This window comes from Strongylocentrotus purpuratus, unplaced genomic scaffold (genome assembly GCF_000002235.5).
Source record: "Strongylocentrotus purpuratus isolate Spur 01 unplaced genomic scaffold, Spur_5.0 spur5_scaffold_2, whole genome shotgun sequence".
NCBI lineage: Eukaryota > Metazoa > Echinodermata > Echinoidea > Camarodonta > Strongylocentrotidae > Strongylocentrotus > Strongylocentrotus purpuratus.
The window spans coordinates 22,894,354-22,915,415 of record NW_022145605.1 but is presented as its reverse complement, the minus strand read 5'-3'; the positions used below and the strand labels follow the sequence as shown (position 1 = coordinate 22,915,415).

General features: G+C 37.5%; 1 protein-coding gene across 1 annotated transcript in view; it reads left to right on the top strand.

Moving 5' to 3' along the window:
- The window catches only part of LOC592927 (clustered mitochondria protein homolog), a 55,958-nt gene that overhangs the window by 32,568 nt on the left and 2,328 nt on the right, over window positions 1–21,062 (top strand). The window contains exons 7-29 of the mRNA XM_030992008.1: window positions 306–431; window positions 986–1,089; window positions 1,897–2,125; window positions 3,154–3,256; window positions 3,764–3,976; window positions 4,652–4,747; window positions 5,409–5,487; window positions 6,034–6,139; window positions 6,528–6,952; window positions 9,265–9,392; window positions 10,133–10,210; window positions 10,823–10,893; window positions 11,892–11,964; window positions 12,510–12,671; window positions 13,466–13,535; window positions 14,195–14,285; window positions 14,867–15,105; window positions 15,943–16,163; window positions 16,542–16,667; window positions 18,277–18,398; window positions 19,195–19,288; window positions 19,770–19,853; window positions 20,475–20,599. Of these exons, the coding sequence (XP_030847868.1) occupies window positions 306–431; window positions 986–1,089; window positions 1,897–2,125; window positions 3,154–3,256; window positions 3,764–3,976; window positions 4,652–4,747; window positions 5,409–5,487; window positions 6,034–6,139; window positions 6,528–6,952; window positions 9,265–9,392; window positions 10,133–10,210; window positions 10,823–10,893; window positions 11,892–11,964; window positions 12,510–12,671; window positions 13,466–13,535; window positions 14,195–14,285; window positions 14,867–15,105; window positions 15,943–16,163; window positions 16,542–16,667; window positions 18,277–18,398; window positions 19,195–19,288; window positions 19,770–19,853; window positions 20,475–20,599 (3,165 nt within the window). The remainder of the gene's footprint in view (window positions 1–305; window positions 432–985; window positions 1,090–1,896; window positions 2,126–3,153; window positions 3,257–3,763; window positions 3,977–4,651; window positions 4,748–5,408; window positions 5,488–6,033; window positions 6,140–6,527; window positions 6,953–9,264; window positions 9,393–10,132; window positions 10,211–10,822; window positions 10,894–11,891; window positions 11,965–12,509; window positions 12,672–13,465; window positions 13,536–14,194; window positions 14,286–14,866; window positions 15,106–15,942; window positions 16,164–16,541; window positions 16,668–18,276; window positions 18,399–19,194; window positions 19,289–19,769; window positions 19,854–20,474; window positions 20,600–21,062) is intronic.

The window sequence follows — 21,062 nt, the reverse complement described above, 5'->3', positions numbered from 1 at the left end:
ATTTGGTTCATATACTGGAACCCAACCGTGACCAAGTCTGTGCAAAATTTACACTGTTGTCCCACGTGTTGAGATTTAGTGGGGCATCAAACTCGCATTGGTTCCGGAAAGTAAGGCTCCACTTTAAAAAAAAAATGTTACAACTGGGGCCTACATGTATGTTGAATCACAAGTGTCAACCACACTGTTTTCAACCCCAAGCTCGTTGGAACAGACTTTTATGTTAATGAAACACCAAATAAAACACTTCTTTGTGTACATCGGTGTTCACACTGCAATGACCTTTCATTACTTCATTGTACCAGATCGACCCAGGAAGTGTTCAACCCTAAACCAGCCGACCAGAAGCACCTGTCCCACTCCCTCATCGAGATACTCAACAAAGTCAGCCCAAGCTTCAAGAAAAACTTTGCTCAGCTGCTCAAGAAAAGGTTAGAACAATACATGATGATCCAGTACCATGCTATAGATTCACTAGATGCTGAATTGAATGTGAAAAATAACACTGATAATGGAAATAATGAAATGGATGATGTCAGTCAATGGTTATGCCAATTATTGGGAAAATTTATCGCGAGATTGTCACAATTTCAAATGAAATATCGTGTAAAGCGAAGGGGTGTGATGCATAAAGAAATTCAATTGAGTTTCATTATACCACTACAAGTTTATGACTGGAAGATGGCGTTGATCAGTGATATCTCATCTTAGACATTTTTCATGAAAGATGCATAGCTGAAACTGCAACTTGATTAATCCTTCCTCTCCAAATTATTTAATCACTGGAAAAAAAAAAAATCATTGATGCAGTATTGGCGTTGTTTCACGAAACTGTCATACGTACAAGTTCGCCGACATCCCATTGGCATGCGTGTAAATTCTGATCAATGGGGGTGTTGTTGAACTTGTACTTAGGACTGTCTTGTGAAACATTGCCAGGATCATTGGTTATTTTCTCCATCTGTTTCCCCCCTCTTACATGAAGATCTCAACGACACCCGTTTGAGAGAGTACCCACCCCGTTCCAGGTCTACTCCTGGTTAGCCCCTCAGATGGAACACACAGTCGACTCCATAAGAGCAGAGGATGGTAAGAACTCTTGAAGTATTATTCTATTATACAGTCAAACCTGTCTATAGTGACCGCCCAAGGGGAACACATAAAGTGGTCTTTGTAGACAGGTTCCTTTTGTACATGTTTGAATGAGAAACCATTTCCAAGGGAAACAAAACATGTGGTCTTTGTAGACAGGTGGTCACTAAAGCAGATTTGACTTGTACTAAAAAACTGTGCAAAGTGGTCAGACATTTAAAAAAGGGAGTTATCTTCTAAGTTGGAGAGGGGAGGGCATTTTAAAGACAATAGATTACTTTACATGCATGGCAATTTTTACCGACCTACTTAGATTATTTTTCTGATAGATGGGTAACATCAACATTTCTTACTGTATATATCTGAAAGGTTCTTTTTTTTAGGACATACCAAATTGTAGCCCTCCATCTCAGACTCAAGAGGAGGTCTGTGATAATGCAGTTCATGAGCCTCCTAATACAGGAAGCACACCATCTAGGCCTGAAAGAAATGACTGCATTATTAAACAGATGGAGAAATGGTGGAAACAGTGTAAAATTGAGTTCTGGGCCCCGTCTTACAAAGAGGTGATATTTATTGCAACTTATTTGCGATTGATATCAATCGCAACTATGTACATTTATAGATAGGAGACTGCAAACTTGCGATTGATTGGAGGACTTGCGATTGATTTGGATCATTTGCAACTCTTTGTAAGACAGGGCCCTGGTGTACCGTTCTGACATGCTCAAACTATGAGGAACTTGTATCGCTTTGTCATTCTTCTTGATAGGCATTAAACTGTTCTTCTTGTTTCCACGACAGCTTACACATCAAGACTGGGCTATGAGGAACACATCCCAGGCCAGACCAGGGACTGGAACGAGGAGATCCAGACCACCAGGGAACTAGCCCGTAAGAACCTTCCAGAGAGGCTTCTGAGGGAGAGGGCGATCTTCAAGGTGCATAGCGACTTTGTAGCGGCCGCAACGAGAGGAGCCATGGCTGTCGTCGATGGCAACGTAATGGCCATCAACCCTGGTGAAGATTCAAAGTGAGTAGGGTGTTGATAGGCCTGGGGAGTGTTTCAGAAAGATTAAGATCAACTTTGAGTTGGACTTGCCTATGGCAGGCCGTTCATGCCACTGTTTGCTCTCACCATTTTACTGGCATTGGTCTCTCAAGGGACGTATGGTCACAAATCTACAGAATTTACAATTTTAATAGTTCATTATCGAGGATAAAAATATTATCTCAAGATCATAATTGAGAGACCAATGGCGAGAGCAACCAGTGGCAAGAATCGCCTGCCATAGTTAAGTCCAACTTTAAGTCGATCTTAGTCTTTGTGAAACACTCCCCTGTAGTATCACATTTGTGTTATTGATATTAGTGTAACTATGGTTAAACACAACAGCAATCCTGAAGGTTCATACTGATATTATCAGCTTCAATGAAGTACCTTGGCAGTCATTGTTGGCAATTCAGTCACTATCAATCTCGGTGAGATTCTAATTAGGGCATATAGGCCTGTAATATCACATTTATATGAATAATATCGATGTAAATGCATGGTAAAAAGAGAGAGAAGGTGATCCTCAAGATTCGTGCTGATGATGTCACAGCCGCAACAAGATATCATTTCAGTCACCAGGCCTGTAATATCACATTTATATGAATGATGTTAATGTAAATGCATGCTTAAAAAAGAGAGAGAGAGAAGGTGATCTTCAAGATTCTTGCTGATGTTGTGGCAGCTGCAACAAGAGATTATTGCAGTCATCAGCGTAACGTTATGACCATTAATCGTGGTTAGATATCGTCCGAGTAAGAGATCCTTCACCTACAAGTGCACAGCTGACCACAGTGCATTGCACTATGTGCCTGAAGTGCAACACGTTATTGTTATCAAATGTTTTAGCAAGATTGAATTGTTCAACCTTTATGTCATGAATGTCTTGTTATTAGAATAAGATTGTTAGGTAGTAGATTTGATTACAGATCTTCTTTTAATTAAGATCTCCCGCCTGTGTCTTGTATGACATTATTTATGTTCTGGTTTGTCTTTCTCTTATTTTACAGAATGCAGATGTTCATCTGGAACAATATCTTCTTCAGTCTTGGTTTTGACGTCAGAGATCATTACAAAGATTTCGGAGGGGACCATGCAGCCTATGTAGCTCCTGTAAGTCACCTACAGCTACTAACCTCTATTATGGAAATATTTTTGCAACAAAGAATTTCATGCAGCTTTCCTTTCATGTAGTTCTGAAGGCATTATTACAATCAGATTAATATAATCTTCTCCGCTTCTTCCGTCCACTTTGAAGTATGGTTGTACTAAAGAATTGTTTGAGAGGAAAAATTAGAATTTCTGTTATTGTGGCTTGACCGGTAATTTGTTGGATTAAAAAAAAAAATGGGGGGGGGGGGGGGGGTGTAGGTTGAGTTAAGTAAAAAGTGACAGATATCCATTAACATATGAACACAATTTTGTTGGTGCAACTGTGCGTTGTCACAGGGAGATGAATACAAATTTTAAAAGAAATCATCTTTTGAAACATGAACTAATATTTCTGAACTTCTCTTGTGCCAGTGGTCACTTCTATATACAATTTCACCAATTTTCTTGCAAGCATTTTGAATGAGTGATGTTTTCTAACTCGACCTTTGACATTTGACCTCATTTCAGGGCAATGATCTGAAAGGAGTGAAGGCCTACAACACATTTGACCTGGATGGTCTGTACGAACTAGGCACCGTGGTGGTTGATTACCGTGGTTACCGCATCACTGCTCAGTCCATCATCCCTGGTATCTTAGAGAGAGAGCAGGAGGAGTCCGTCATCTACGGGTCCATCGACTTCGGAAAGACCGTGGTCACAAGCGACAAATACAAGGAGCTTGTAAGTGGAACAATGTCACTAATCAGTAGATGTCTCTATAGATGTACAGTTAAACCTTTCTATACAGACCACCCAGGGGATACAACAAAAGCAGTCTTTATGGTGGTCTTTATGCACAGGTTACTTTAGTAAATGTTGCAATGTAACTCGCTATTCACGGAAGATGAAATGTTTGGTCTTTACGGACAGTTGATTTTCTATACAGATGGTTGCTAAAGCTGGTTCAACTGTACTTTTGTGTTTGGGTATTCCTTTGAAGTTAGTTCTTATGCTTTTGCATGATGTTATACTGTAATTTCAAGCTTTTTCAGTCTGTGTATTGTACATAATGTATGGCACTCCCACGCTGAACAAGTATCCTTTCTTTGTGAAGGAAATAAAAACCCACCTCCTTCAAAGAGCCTTTACAGATCACATTATTTTTAATCTGTGCTGTACTCTATGTAGTGAGAATTCTATAGCTGCAGTTGATGATTTTCCCCTCTGTAGTTTGAGAGTTTGGAGTTTTAATGAGTTCATACTCATACATATTTTAGATTGATTTTGGTTTTTCTCACAAAAAAAGAATTATTGTTGACAATTTCTAACCACCTAATCCATATGCCTGCATTGTGATGATTGTACGAGGGTCGATATAAAGACAATTGATTTAATTTTCATCTTTATTTGTTTTAGTTGACTAAGACATCCCAGCACCTCAAGATCCTGCCTCACAGTGTGATGAACCATAAAGACGAAGAGATTGAGATCTACTCATCAATAGAATGCAAGGTAATAATCACTCAATGTATTCATTTGTAAAGATTCTATTTCTATTCTGTCTTCTGTTCTGATATCCCAGCTAATGAAGGTAGCAGTGAGTTCCTATGGGAAATATACCGGGGAAATTAGATCCTGTTGTTAATTATTCCGCAAGAAATTGAGTATTACCAGAAAGCTATATGGGCGATTCCTTGCAGTATGTCCTTGTACAGCATATCTCACTTCCCCATTTATTTCATAGAAAAATGTAAGATAGCTTAATTTGACAATTTAATGATGTTAGTGATACCAGAAAGAACCATTGGGAAGTGGTCGCAACAAGAGATTTTCCTTTTTGGATGACATCATGGATAGATGTTGTGTGTCGTAGGGAACGAATCACACAGAATTGCCCTAAGTTGTGTTTTTATGTGTGATTAATGAAATCAATGTGTATGTGTCTACTTGGAAAGATGTAACAAATGTTAAAATCGGTTATCCTTTGTTTAAGAAATGTGACAGCTGGATGAGGAGACCTTTCAAGAACATAAATGAGACTATCATGATATTATCAAGATACCATAAACAAATTTTATATCCATTACAGTTGGTAACGTAGAGCATGATTAAACAGTTAGACAATTGTACTGATTCTCCTACTGCTTCTGCATCCACTTTCCTATTCTTGTAGGGGATCAAGGGAAACGATGGTCGTCACTACGTCCTAGATCTTCTCAGAACTTTCCCTCCTGATGTCAACTTCCTGCAGAGTAAGTGCTTACTTGCCCTTTGACCTCTCTCGCAGTTCATTACAAGTTTCAAAATATGAAGACAAAAAAAATGATCTGCCATACGTCTTAGTTTATCATGTAATGCTATCTCTGTTTATTTAGTCCATTGATATTTAAGATCAGCTCATATTAATTTTTTCAATGAGAAGTACATTGAATAATCAGGTGTCTTATCCCACATATAGATTTTGATTATATTCCTTCCATCGGTTGCAGGGGAAATGTTTAGGCAGTTTTAGTTTCCCATCTTTTTCTGAAAAGATATTTGTTAAGTTCTCAATTTTAATCACAAAGACTTCATAAGTGTGTATAATTTAAAAAGGAGTGTGTTGTGTTTGTAACAACTAGCCTGTCAATAGAGGGCTGGGCTCCTCTGGATGGAAATTGGATAGTCGAGACGCAGCCATCTTGTAAACCCTTGTCCCTCGTCGTCATCATTTGATCGTTGTGTTTACAACATAACAGAGTGTATCAATGTTATTCCGTATGACTTACTCTTGATCTATTTCTGCTTTTGTTCAACAGTGGAGGAAGATGAATTTGCAGAAGACATGAAGAAACTAGGCTTTCCCAGGCAACACAGACACAAGCTGGCCTGTCTCAGACAAGAAGTAGTGGATGCATTTGTAGAGTAAGTAGTCTGGTACAACAAAGTAAGAATATAGTATATAAGTAGTAGTAGCAGTTTGTCATTACCTGTCATACTGTAACTGTTTATGATACATTAGAAATTGTAGTATCATTGCCTCAAGTGTAGAACTTCATAGAGCATTCCATTTGCTGATGGTGCTTGTACTGATGATGTTGGTGAATGTTAGGATGATGATTGCTGTGGTACTGATTATGGCAATACTGTTGTTGAGATCCTGCAGTCTATGTTAGCTTATGAGGATGAAATATGTAATGATGGTGGAATTGTAAATGATTTACATAAAAGTACCAACAAAATTTATACTTTAAGTGAATAACTTTCCTAAGGTTTTAATTAAAACTTGTCCATTTCTTCCCTCTCTTGACAGTCACAGATACATGGTTTTCATCAGACACGCAGCACTCATGCTCATGCACAACCAGCAACCGGCAGAGGGCGCCAAAGTCACTGAAAATGGACAATCTCAAGAAGGAGAGAATGTGAAACCGATCGAAGAGAAGGAAACAGATACAGAGGTCAAAGAGAACGGTGAATCAAAGGACAAAGTGGTCAACGGAGATCATGATAGCAAGAAGAATGAAGAGGAGAATAAGGTGGAAGATGGAAAGAAGGAGAAAGCTATTAAGGAAGCAATAGTGGATGAAATGAAGACCAAAGGAATCGCAGGAGCTGATATGTGCCCTGCGCTTAAGAGATTGGATTCCACAGATGGCACCGATCTGCCGAAGGAACTGGACAGTGCCACAGAGGAAGCGGCCAAGGCTCTAGCCACGTCGCCCAAGAAAGATGGATGTAAGTTTACTTCCCTTTGTAAAGTAATTCCAGAAAATACAGTGTCCTTTTCACTAGAGAAGGTAACTATTTTCATCATTTGTTCAGTCAGGTTTGTAGGTTTGGACGTTAATATAGAGGCCAATCCAAGCCCTGAGTATTCCTAGGCAGTGAGGGTGGATGCCAGTTTTCAGGCTTATGTCTGATGTCATGCTCTGTTTCTTCTCTGTTAGATAGATAGATAGATAGATAGATAGATAGATAGAAAGAAAGAAATGGTTTTTATTAAAAAGATCATCGCAGCCAATGGCTGAATTGCGATCCATTTCACAAGGTTATATACAATACAATTGCAATTCAAATTGAAATAACACAAAATATGACATAAATCAATAATCAAACATATAGACATTTCATAAAAATTCATTGATCAGATTCAAATTTTTGTTAAAAAAAAAAAAGAGATAGGGAGAGGTGTAGGAGAGGGAGAGTAGGAGTGATGACAAAGAGTGAGAAGGAGAGAAAGAGAGAGAAGGGGGACGGGAGAGAAAGACGGAAAGAGATAGAGAGGGAGAGAAAGAGAGAGAGAGTTGAAGAGTTGAAGAGACAGACAAAGGGTACCTTATCATTACAGATGAGGGGAGATGGCAAGAAATATTCAGTAATGCAGAAAATTGAGATAAAAACTATCAAAATTCATTCGTTCCAGCTTTTTCCAGCTTTTTTCAGGCCTTTTTTTTGCATAGAATAATATATCTTGAACCCTTGTTGGGTTTATGGGAGAAAACGAACTGGTACACATGAGAATGAGGAATTTAATTTCTCATTAAAATGATTTGATGAATGAATATCATACCCTAAAATACCACAGCCAACCTTTTTGTTGTTGTCCACTGCAATATCTATTTAGTTCCCTTTATAGTCCCTAATCCCTGATGTATTCATCATCTATTGATATGAGGAGGCGAGATGGCGCAGTGGTAGAGCAGTGGTCTCGTAACCAGGAGATCCCTGGTTCGAAACCAAGTCATATGTGCTGGTGCACTTTGTTAAGGCATTAATCCTCATTACCATGTCCCTCGGAGAGGACTTAATTAAAGCCATCGGCCTCCTGGTTGCTTACCTACAAGCATTCACATGCTTTCTTTAAGCAGTTAGGTAAAACAAGCGTCAAATAAACATCATATATCTTTCTTTCTTAAGTGTGTGTGTGTGTGTGTAGCCCTTTCACTATGCAAGCCGATACCTATAAGCAGCATCAAACATCATATATCTTGTATCTTTCTGGTCACTCTGTTGACCTGCTGACCAGTTATGAAGTTGTTTTGTCAGGCCTCCCTGATACACAGTCCTATCTGTCATCGAGGGGCCTGTTTCGGCCTCGAGCCATGTCCATGGTTGAGCGAGTCCACAAATACCTGCACAGTGTGAAAAAGGGTCATACAGAGATTTGACAAGATGACCCATTCAATGCTGGTTTGGGGTCAAGGTTGAATTGAAAGGGGATGAATCACAATGTGTCAAAAAGGCATGTGGTTAATGAATCAAAACCTGAAATCTTTTACATTACAAACAAATTGAGTTATTCAATAAGCAAGTGACAAATGAGTGATTGAATTCCTGAAGGAAAGAAATGAAGGCAGTGATTGAAAGAATACAGAAGAAGGTTACACTCCTGGAATTCTTACTGAAAATGCCTTGTTGATATTTAGACTTAATTGTTTGAAAAAAGAAAAGGAAAAGTATTTTACATCAGTTTTGCAAATAGCTTTGTAACTTCTGTTGTTATTGGGCACGATCCAGGTTGTTTTCCCATAGAGAACTGACCATTACTGATCAAAGAATTTAGTATAACCTGAGCCCTTTATCCCGAAGGTTTCCAATCAATTGGAAAATGGTAATGGCCAAACAAGATCATTGTTGCATGCACGGATTGCTAACAAGGCTGACCATTAACCAATCAGAATCGTTATTTCAAATTTGCAATTGATCGCAAACCTTTGTGTCATGGGGCCCTGGTGATTCCCTTACCTTAGCTGAGATCAGACCATTTATTTGAAAAAAGAAGAAAAGATTTCAATGTTAAATGTGTTCTTGATACCCTCATATTTACTAATGCATGGTACACAATGATCAAATACATTAGACCTTACCCTGTTCGTTTCTGTAAAATAAAATGCACATTTTAGCCATGTCAAGACACATGAGTAAGATTGAAATTGGATCTACAAAGCTTGAAAGTTAACCTGTACCCCACTAGTTGATTAGCTTATTTATTCAAACATAACATATTCTAATCAGTAATGATTATACATATCTTGTTTTCTTTCTAGTTGATCCCAGTCATAAGGAGGTGATAGCTCTAGCTGCCCAGGCTGCTGGTTCGTTGAGCAGTGCTGAGTTTGATGTACGATTCAACCCTGATGTCTACGCAGAAGGTGTCATCCATGCACCATCAGAGGTACGGCATTAACGGTTTCCAAAATGGCTGACTTTATAGCACATGCTTTTTAAAAAGAATGAGGAAGGAATTTTTAACTGGGATTGTTAACCCAAATATTCAATTTTAAGACACAAATTACACATAAATCTCATGATTACAGTGACATGTGAAATCCAAAGACACTAGGTCTTGGCAGGAATTAAGTCCCAAAGAAGGATTGTCTTACACATTTTCTATCAAATTTTCTTGAAACTTAGATATTAGTACTTACAAATTTAAATCACCACTTTTTAGGGGCCGAGTTTCAGTTACGTTAATGTCTGAATTGGCTTCTGTGGTTACCGTGTAAATAAATTCTTGTCTTTAAGAAATAATACTTTTTGGACTTCTCAATCGACACAATAGAATACTAACAATTCTTTTAAAGGCTATACACATGTTTGTACCGCAAATCTACTCTCTTAAAGGCCCACTGCACTACTTGTAGCTACTTGCGCCCTCTATATAATAAACCATGCCTAATCGGTGACCATTGGTCCCCCATGATCCTCTTGTTCTTATGTTAACTGAGAGCTGAGTTGATGAGATAACCACCTGTCCAGTGACCTTGCAGGGCAGTCTTACCCCTCCTGTAAACTATGGCAGATACGCTTTAAAGAAATAGTACTTCTTCTTATCCTGTTATAGGTGATAGTTCCTACATTTAATTATTTGCATTTTTAGAATACGATGAAGATGAATGATTTTTACATTTACAGGCGGAGACATTAGTGAAGCAGAAGAAGCTACTCAAAGATGCAGCGCGCTTCATTGTTGCTGTCCAGATCCCAACATTTGTAAGTAATTTTTAAGATGTGTTTAGTCACTACCTTGACGAGGTTTGCAGCGTCCATACAACGTACTGCCAAAATGTGTAAAGATGTAATTTTAAATGTCTTCTGATTTCTAAACTGAATTTTGGTCACTTGCATAGGGTATGCTGTCTTTATACTCCTCCATGCTCTTTGTATTATTTATATATTTGCTTATATGTATAATGTACTATTCAATGTATTTTTACGGGAAATGGAAATAAAATGAATTGAATTGAATTAATTGAATTGAAATTAAATTAAATTATACTATGAACAGACAAGATGTTATGATATTTGTTTGAAAGTCATAGGCTGATTTAATGCAATTTTTTAACAAGGTTGACTTCAGACCTCTAGGCATAAGTGTGGATGCAACTTATTCTTTCAATTTCACTCGGGAAAAATATCTGAAGAAACACATACCTTGTAGAACACCCATATATGAATTTGAACTTTTACCCAATTTAAAAACCCCCTCTAAACAGACTTTAGGATTTGATGTGCACTCTACAGATAATGTGAATGGATTAGATTGCCGCTGCAGAGATCATATGAGACTGACCGTATGAATTGTTTTTGTTTACCCCCTCTCAGGTCCAAGAGTGTAAAGAGCACAGCATAGCACCCCTTGATGGGTACACACTGGTAGAGATGCTACATCAAAGGTACAACTCCTTGCCCATTTCACTCTTAAAGCCACACTTCACTACTTATAGCTACTTGCGCCCTCTATATAGCAAACAATGCCTAATCGGTGCCTGTTGGTCCCCCATGATCCCCCTTTTCTTATGTTAATTGAGAACTGATTTGATAAGATAACCACCTGCCACTGACCTCGCTGGGAGGTCTAATCCTCCTGGCCAAACTATTGCAGACAGGCTTTAAAAAAGATCGGTTGTAGATGGGTTATTGCTTTTCTTAATGTTGAATAGCATGAACAGGTGTTGGCTGGGGTACCACTTGTAGATAAAACAGAAGAGAGCTATGATTAAAAGAGCTTGATCTACCGTAAATCTCCGTGTATAAGACGCAACCCTATTTTGGGGGCCGGAAGGCAGCAAGCCAGGTCCGTGTTCAAAATCCCACGGGGGTAAGGACCTTTGTGGATTTTTGCTTGTGAACTTGTCCAAGCAGAAATCCGGCCATACAGGTAGTGTTGTTCTAGTTTCCGATAGGCGATTCAACACACCGTGTATGACTAAGTTGGGAGACATTGCCAGGCACAGTGCCAGGTAGAGGGGCATAATTTTTTTTTTCTTTTAATGGACCTGTGTATAAGACGCACCCCCGAATTTCAATCTTATACACAGAGATTTACGGTATTTTATTTTTTCATGGTGTGATCTTTACAGTCATTGATGATGTAACAGATGAATAAATAAAGGATCCAAAGGAGTTGGCCAGCTATCACTTGTCTCATCAATTTATTTGTTATTTGTTATTTTTCTCTGATTCCATGTTACTTCTGTTCAACAATGTTTAACACTTTGTATTGATGAAAGTTTAATAATCATGCAGATCTTACGACTCTTCCTGGTATAATTAGAATTTAAAAAAATATATATTTGGAGGAGATTTCCTGTTTGATATTATGTTTAGTTAACTCAAAGGAGTGTATACAAATGATGTTTAACCATGACCTCTCATGTGATTCTACTTGCAGAGGCATCAATATCCGTTATATGGGTGTGTTGGCTGAGAAGATAGTCACTTGTGAAAATCTATCCTACCTCTATGTAAGTATGAAATCTATGATAATAGTTGATTTGTTAATGAATTATGTGTCATTTTTACATTAATTTGAGAAATGGGAGGGTGGACATATAGTCTATGGTCAGTACGAGAATATACTTTAAAATTTAAAACAGAATTACAAAAATTAATTTGAATGCAAAAAAATGTTTGAAAAGTGTGAGAGACAAATAATTTGTTCGCAATAGTGTGTTTTTAAGTTGGATTTTTTCATTGTGAATTATTTCAAATAGCATTTCCTATCTCACACTTATGGAACATTACTAATATTCTTTGGAATCACTTCTCTGATTTGCATTGGACCGTATTGGCTCTATAGGCTCCCATGTGCAGAGGAACAAAATATTCAAACTTTACGAATATTGCTTTGAAATGGATTTGCTTCAATATTATATAAAACTTTATTTTTGATCATTCAGTAAATCTAATTTCGGTAACAAATTGCCTATCATTATACTCTGAATCTAAAAGAAAAAGAAACAAGTGTTGAAGGTGGATGATTATTATTATTATTTGTATTACTTTACAGCGTATTGTGATCACTGAGTTGATATGTCGGTCGGTGAAGCATGTCTTCAAGGCTTACATGCAAGGCATCCCTATGACCAATCTATCTGCTGCCATCAGTCATTTCCTCAACTGTTTCCTCTCCTCCTTACCAAACCCTCTACCACCGAAGGGAGATGATGAGGTAAGAAATCACGGAATTGAGTTTTTTATTTAAGTGACTCTGTAACATTGTTGAAGGTTGATGAAATTTTTTTAAATTTTTGTATGAAATGTTCCTAATTATATTCCTTCTACTGTAATAACCCTATAACATGCAAAAATCCTGAAAACATTCTCAAGCCACAAAGATATTTGTGGTTTTCTTTGAAGGCATCACTATGCGACACCCTATAACAGTAAATTCTCTCAACCATTTTGGAATTTTCCCATCCGTTTTCCCATCCCTTTTTCCATGTAAATAAGACATACGACAGGCTTTAAAAAAACTTGTCAACACTTAAATGTTTGGAATGGTATATAGGGCCAATTCATTGCTTTGTGAGATTTCTATTCACCTAAAATGTAATTAAATTGGAATAATATAGTTGGGAGAAGCAAGGAATCAATCAGATCAGTTTTCCCCAATTTTTATCATTAATATTGAACATGCATATTTACTTTAAAAAAACACTCATTTCAATATACAGGGAAGAAACTTACTAGCAATTTCTTGAGTGTAGGAAGACCAACGGGGGTATGTAATATAATTTCTGTCTCATGACTGGAAGAAATGTGGTAAAATTGGATACAACTGAAGCCCAAAGTTCCATAACATAGACTGCTATGAAAATTCTGCACCAACTCATTCCAGAAGTACCCCAAAGCCCATCAATTATCACCCATTCAGCATTATTCAATTTCGAAAGGTTAACAATTGTTCTTTTGTGTTTTTAAATCTTATCACTTGTTTTGTTTATTTCTTTTCTTTGAATGTAGTTGAGTAATGGTCATCACAAGAAGAAGAAGAATAAGAAGAGGATACGAACCGTTCTCTCTCTCGGACAAGGTTTGTACAATTCATGAACTAGCAATACAGAAACAGACGTTAATCTACATCTGCCACTCTCCACCCAGGTGTAAATGGGTACCTGATATGCTTTAGCGCTATTTACTTTGGCAGCTCGGCTATAGCCAGGGCAATATATGTACAGCGCCATGAGCGTCAGAGCTTGGCAGATACCGGCGCTATATAAATATCCATATTATTATTATTATGATACTGATAAGTAGATAGGACTAGCAATACAGATACTCAGATGTTGTTTTTTTTAGGGTTTTTAAGATTTTCACTCAGCTAAGTAAATGAAAGAATGGTTCGAAATATGAGAAGTTGTATGATGCTCCAAGTGAGGAATTTCTTACTAAATGCTCTTGATTTACAACCAAACTAAATTTGTCATAGCTGAAAAAAACCTATACCAGGCTAGTAATTTAGTGCCATGTACAGGTCTGCAAGAATAGTGCTCAGGTTTTGTTGAAAGACTCACAATATATTCTTTTTCTCACATTTGCAGAATTATAGTTATAAGTTGCTATCAAAGTAATGTTCCCCTAATGTTGAATGAATTGATATTGTTTATTCTCTGCATTTTAAAGCAATCACTTACATAAAGACATATTTATTGATTTAATATTTTCCTTTTCTGATCATGTGTGTGTGTTTAGAGAATACATCATGGAGCAGTCTCACTCCCTCTGACCTCTGGACCAGTATCAAGGTCGAATGCAAGGAATACTTCCATTACAAGGTCAAATGGTAAGCACATCCTAGTATTTTACAATCCTACAGTCAATTTGAATTCTTAAAATTGAATGAAAACATTGCTAAGATGAGATTTGATTCCATCAGAAATAGATTTTGAGACTTGCCTTCGAGCCCCAAAGTATTAAATTCATTGTATTCTATATGTTAGTCCTGGCTACGCAATTCATATTTTATTGTATGCATCTGTGAGAGGTACATAAAGTAACATGAATCCAAGATCATCTTAGAGTTTCTTGAAATAAAAGGATGTTTAATTTTACCCCCTCTTCCCCCCCTAAAAAAAGAAAAGCAAAAAGAAGAATCTATGTCACAGCAGGGACCCGTTTCACTAATCCTAATGACAAATGACAAAAATCAGTGACAAATCTGCTGATAACCAATCAGAAGCAAGGATTTCAGTAGCTAAAACAAAAACTGTTATTTGTCACTGATGACAAGTTTTGTGAAATGCCCCCCAGGAGTTCAAAGATAAATCTGTGACCATGCTGTTTGTGTACGTGCACCTTTGGTGTTGGAAGATGATCAATCTACTTAAAAACTTTCATGAGTTTGATCTTGTGTTTGACGTACAGTGAGAGCATAGACTCCGTCCTGGAGCGTTACAACCTCCAGAAGATGACGCTACTCCGAGAGTTCTGCTCCAAGCTCGGCGTCCAGCTTCTCCTGAGAGACTACGACCTGGACTCCAAGAACAAGCCACCCTTCAACGAGAACGACATCCTCAACATGTTCCCTCGGGTCAAGCACATCAACCCCACCGCATCGGATGCTTATCACTTCTTTCAGAGCGGGCAGACCAAGATACAGCAAGGTGGGTTCCAGGCATTATGCTTACTTTCATTGATAAATAGTTTAGGTTAATGACATTGGTTCTTGTGACACACTGGGGTAAACCATGTACAGTCAAACCTGCTTTAGTGACCACCTGTCAACAAAGACCACATTTTTTGTTTCCCTTGAAATGGTTTCTCTTTGAAACATGCACTTTAGGAACCTGTCTACAAAGACCACTTTTTGTGTTTCCCTTGGGTGGTCGCTATAGACAGGTTTGACTGTATCATGTTCATCGGGTTATAGTGGTGCTTAAGTAGCATTGCTGCTTGTTAGTACTACAATCAAGTATTCTTGATTGGAAGTCAAGTGAATGAACCAGAGCTGTAGACATCATAAAGGGCACTACTGTATTCATTGTTGTTTTCCAAGTGAAAAACTCATTTATTTTGGGCATGATTAAATACACATTTTATGATTTATCTGATGTGATTAATTGTATTTTATTTACTCATTTATCGTTCGTATACATCATCACACATATATGTACTTAACATGTATGGTCACATAAAACAACCATATAAAGAAAAAAGGGGTCATCATAAGCACAGCTTGAGTTTGGCATCCTCTAGCAATAAAATGTTACAGATTGAATTACAAATTCACATGTTTTTGGGAGAAATATCATTATAGATATTTGATGACTGGTCTTTTTCTCTTTGGTCCACTAGGTTGCTTCCGGGAGGGCTTTGAGCTTATCAGTTTGGCATCCTCTAGCAATAAAATGTTATGGAATGAAATTGAGATCCACACATTTTCATGAAATATCATTACGGATATATGATAATGACTGGTCTTTTTCTCTTTTGTCCACTAGGTGGCTTCCGAGAAGGCTTTGAGCTTATCAGCGAAGCTCTGAACCTCTTCAACAACGTGTACGGCCCGATGCACCCTGAGATCGCTGCCTGCATGCGCACCCTGGCTAGGCTTCACTACTTGATGGGTGAACAGAGCGAGGCCATCGAGATGCAGCACAAGGCTGTCATGATGAGTGAGAGGTGCAATGGTCTGGACCATCCCAACACTGTCACAGAATATGTGAGTCTTGGTCAAGAATCTAATTTCTTCAGTCTTTTCAAGAACTCGAGATAACTAATCTTCTAAATGTCGGACTGACCCTGAAATATGAAATTATTAATCGAGAAGTAACAATTTTCCTGTAAGACACACATCTGAACCTTCTTTTTCTTTCTCCTATCTTTAAAGATAGAATAAATCAAGTTGTTACCAGGCAATTTATTTGTTATTTTGACATTTTGGGGGGAATAAATACTCATGAGTCTAGTAATCATCATTTATTACAGATAACTGATTTTTCTTATAAAACTGAAGATATGGCGTATATGTTAAACATACTGAATGAATGCCATTAACTATTACCAACAATAACAAAAATCATAATTTCTTTTGATACAGATGCACCTGGCCCTTTACAGGTTTGCAGCAGGCCAGGCAGTTAGCGCACTCAAGCTCATGTACAGAGCTCGTTATCTAACACTTCTCATCCACGGAGAGGATCATCCAGAGATGGCGCTCTTTGATGTGAGTGTGATCGTGATTCGCTTTATCTCCAAATACCAGGGGGGCGCTTCACAAAACTTGTCATCCGTGACAAATGACAGTTTATGTTATAAGCTACTGAAATCCTTGCTTCTGATTGGTTATCAACAGATTTGTCACTGATTTTTAGTCATTTGTCATTGAAAAAAGGCTTTGTGAAACTGGTCCCTGATATTATGCCAGTCTCCATTTTCTTTAGGCTTCATTTGAATCATCTGTATCAATCATCATACTTGAATAGATCAAAATTTATTTGCAATGTAGTTTAATAATTTTTATGCCTCCGTTACGAAGTAGCCGGAGGCATTATGTTTTCGGGTTGTCCGTCCGTCCGTACGTACGTCTGTACGTACGTCTGTACGTACGTACGTCCCGTTCTCGTGATCGCGTTATCTGAAGAACCGATTGATGGATTCCTGCCAAACTTTGGTCATGTGTGTATCTTGCAGAGCCGATGAACTGATTAGATTTTGGGGTCACAAGGTCAAAGGTCAAAGGTCACAGGGCTCATTATGTATGCAAAAACAGCTCGTGATCGCGTTATCTGAAGAACCGATTGATGAATTCCTGCCAAACTTTGGTCACGTATGTATCTTGCAGAGCCAATGAACTGATTAGATTTTGGGGTCACGAGGTCAAAGGCCAAAGGTCACAGGGCTCATTATGTATGCAAAAACAGCTCGTGATCGCGTTATCTCAAGAACCGATTGATGGATTCCTGCCAAACTTAGGTCATGTACATTTATGTTACTTGCAGAGCCGATGAACTGATTAGATTTTGGGGTCACGAGGTCACAGGTCAAAGGTCACAGGGCACATTATGTATGCCAAAAATAGCTTGTGATCGTACAATCATTAGAACAGATTGATGGATTCCTGCCAAACTTCATTTATGTATCTTGCAGAGCCAATAAACTGAGTAGATTCTTGGTTCATAAGGTCAAAGGTCATTGGCTCATTATGTATGCAAAAATAGCTTGTGAAAGCATTCTCATTAGAACTGACAGATGGATTACTATTTAACTCAGGACATCTTGCAGAGCCAATGAACTGAGTAGATTTTAGGGTCATGAGGTCAAAGATCAAAGGGTCGTATATGTATATGAGAAATTGCTTGTAATCACGATATTCTGAGAACCTGTTAATGGATTACAATTGAACTGGAATTTTAAAAATTTCTTCTTTTTTGGTTTCTAAAATTGCTCTATGACGGAGGCATCATTTTCGACTGCGCGCAGTCGAAGTTCCATCTAGTTTGTTTTCCTTTTAAGAACTCTAATCAGATAGCTTCTGTACAGTGAGGGTTATTTTGATAAACTTTTGACTTGTTAAATAGATTTTTGAAAATAAGAATATCAATATTGCAATGTAAGTGGTGAGTTTTTCTGTAAAGGAAGCATACGTGTGACAATTTGTTACTGATCTTAACTAAATGATCATTTAAAAAAGGGGAACAAAAGAAGTCATATTGTTTTAAATTATTGATTGTGAGAGAAATTTATCCTGTATTATACTGAATTGATGATGTGTAAATTGCAAGCCAACCATGAATGTATCAATGATTTCTCTCTGATGTTTTATCATCTTACAGAGTAATATTGGACTGGTGCTTCATGGTGTTAATCAGTTTGAGCTGGCTCTCAAGTTTCTGGAGAAGGCTTTGGAAGTAAACATCAAGTACTTTGGAGTTAAGAGTCTCAAGGCAGCACACACGTAAGATAATGATAATATTGGATTCTTGTATAGCCCTTATATCTGTCAGACTTGACACTCCTGGCACTCTTGATTATTACCCTGGCTTTAGCATGGCTGCCATTACGGCGCTCTAGCATTTCAAGAAATTAATTCCTGCAAGGTCCCCATATACATCACCTGGGTGGAGTGTGGCAAATGTAGATTAATGTCTTGCCAAAGGATATTAGTGCTGTGGGACTCATGCCACAGAACTTCTGACCCACAGTCCGGTTACGTATCCACTCGACCACAACACCTTTACAAGATTGAACTCTATTTGTGAATGTCACCAAATATGCTGTTATTGCAAGCATAGATGTAGACCTCATTTCCAAGTTGCTAATCCCTGGTCCAACCAATAAATCATTATTCTACTTATAGATGAAATAATCCTTGAATAATCAAAGAGAGGTAGATGTGTTCCCCAAATTTGCTGATTCTTAAAACGTATTGTTGAAGTTCTTGTCTATCATCTTTGTTTCCTTGATAACATCCTTCTCTTTCATCTTTGTTTCAGTCCTTTTTCCCGCAATCATCTTCTACTTCTGTCACCTTTTGCCTTTTATTGTTCTCAGTCCATTCCTTTGTAATGCTTTTACATTTATTCTCCATGACATCCTTGAATATTTAAAACTTGATTATTGACTTTTACCTCTTCAATTTAGGGACATCATCAGTTGAGGGCAAGTTTGTCACGTTTCTCTTTCCTTCTTGATTGTATTAAGATGTTCTGGATATTTTCTTCAAATTCCTATTTTTTGTTTCTCCCTTACAGATACCATCTTGTCGCCAGAACTCACTCCTGCTGTGGTGACTTCCGTTCAGCATTACGTAATGAGAAGGATGCATACACTATCTATCGCGAACAGGTTAGTATTTCGTCAATCATCTCAATTTTACAAATAGTATGAAGCATTGGTTCTTGAAAATAGCATTGATGTTGGTTGATGAATGAGCAGGTGTAGAAGTAAAAGAGGCTCTTTTTGTGTTGAAATTGTTGACAAAATGCTTGAATTTGTAAGTTATATCTTCCAGTTGTAGTTATTTTTCAATCATATTATGTAAATTGATTTTTTTGTAGAAGCAGCAGAAGCTCTAACAAAGTAATTGTCATGGTTAAATTCTTAGTCATGATTGTAGTCATTGTTGTAATTATAGTTGCGTTCTAAGTATATGTTATTGTTTTCACAGTGATGGTATGTGTGTAGAAGTGTAGAAGTCTTCTGTAATAGTTATCCAGGTATAAAAGCTAGTTAATTGCAATCAAATATGGATCAGGAATGTGATTTATCCGATGATTTGAGAGCTCATCCATGTAAAACAATTCTCTTTTTTTCTTCTACGTTTCAGTTTGGTGATAACCATGAGAAGACGAAGGAGAGTTCAGAATGCCTGAGTTACCTCACACAGCAAGCTGTCACTCTTCAAAAGACGGTGAGTATATTCTACTGAGGTTTACAAGAACCAAATTACTATTGAACTCGGGTTGTTTTTTTCAAATATTAAGAAGTCATTCTCAGGATATGGATGTCATCATTCATCAAAATGATCATGAATTAGTTTGCTTGTCTTGTCATGGATAGGTACAAGTTCCCCTTTTTATCTTTTGAAATTTTCTAAAAAATTATTTCAGGTTCTATTTAAACCAACTTGAAGAGTTTCTACGTTTCTGACAAGTTCATGATAAGACCATTTCCCCATTATTTTTTAACATACTTCTGTATTATGAGACAAATGCTACAAAAATAATGTTCTGTAAACGCTGTTATTTTCCTGTGATTAGTTTCTCACGCTGAGCAACTCCTAAACATATTTGCGGGTTCTTCAATTGGTGTTGCACACTTCACTCCATTGTTTTCATTACTATCTGTGCATGCATAAGAAATTGTGCTTATATTTTCGCGAGTTCTAAAATTTGGGCTTGCTGATCTTAGCGCAAAATCTGTGAAAATTAAGGTACCAAGTATATTTCTACTTTTACAGTATACCGTAGCAGAATCAGAAGAGGTTGAGAATGTTGATTAAAATGTTTTTGTTTATCTCATCGTCTTTCAGATGAATGAGATCAAGCGAGGAGGTCCCAAAGCAGCGTTACGTCCCATCCCAATCAGCCATCCCTCCATGAGTAGCGTGCTAGAAACACTCAACATGATCAATGGAATATTCCTCATCCCAGTCAGGTAACTAATGAACCTGGGCAGTGTTTCATGACACCGTCCCAAGTTCAAGTTCACCGACATCCTATTGAAATGCATGTTGATTTTAAGATAGATGTATCAATGGGATGTCAGTGACCTTGGAAGCTTTCGTGAAACCAAGCGTAGTTTTCTGAAGCTTTGATCATACATATAAACCTAGAACAAAAGTAGTGTGTGTGTGAGAGAGAGAGAGAGATGGACAAGTGAAACCTGTCTACAAAGACCACCCAAGGGAGACAAGAAAAGTGGTCTTTATAGGCAGGTGTTCTTTATGTACATGTTCCTTTAGTACATCTTTCAATAAGAAATCATTTTCAAGAGAAAATTATATAATATGTAACATAATCTAATTTACCTGTAAAGTACTTAGAGAAATCATAGATCCATTATGTTATATTGATCCAGAATATAATTATTATTAGATTTGTGACCTCAGTTGTCATAG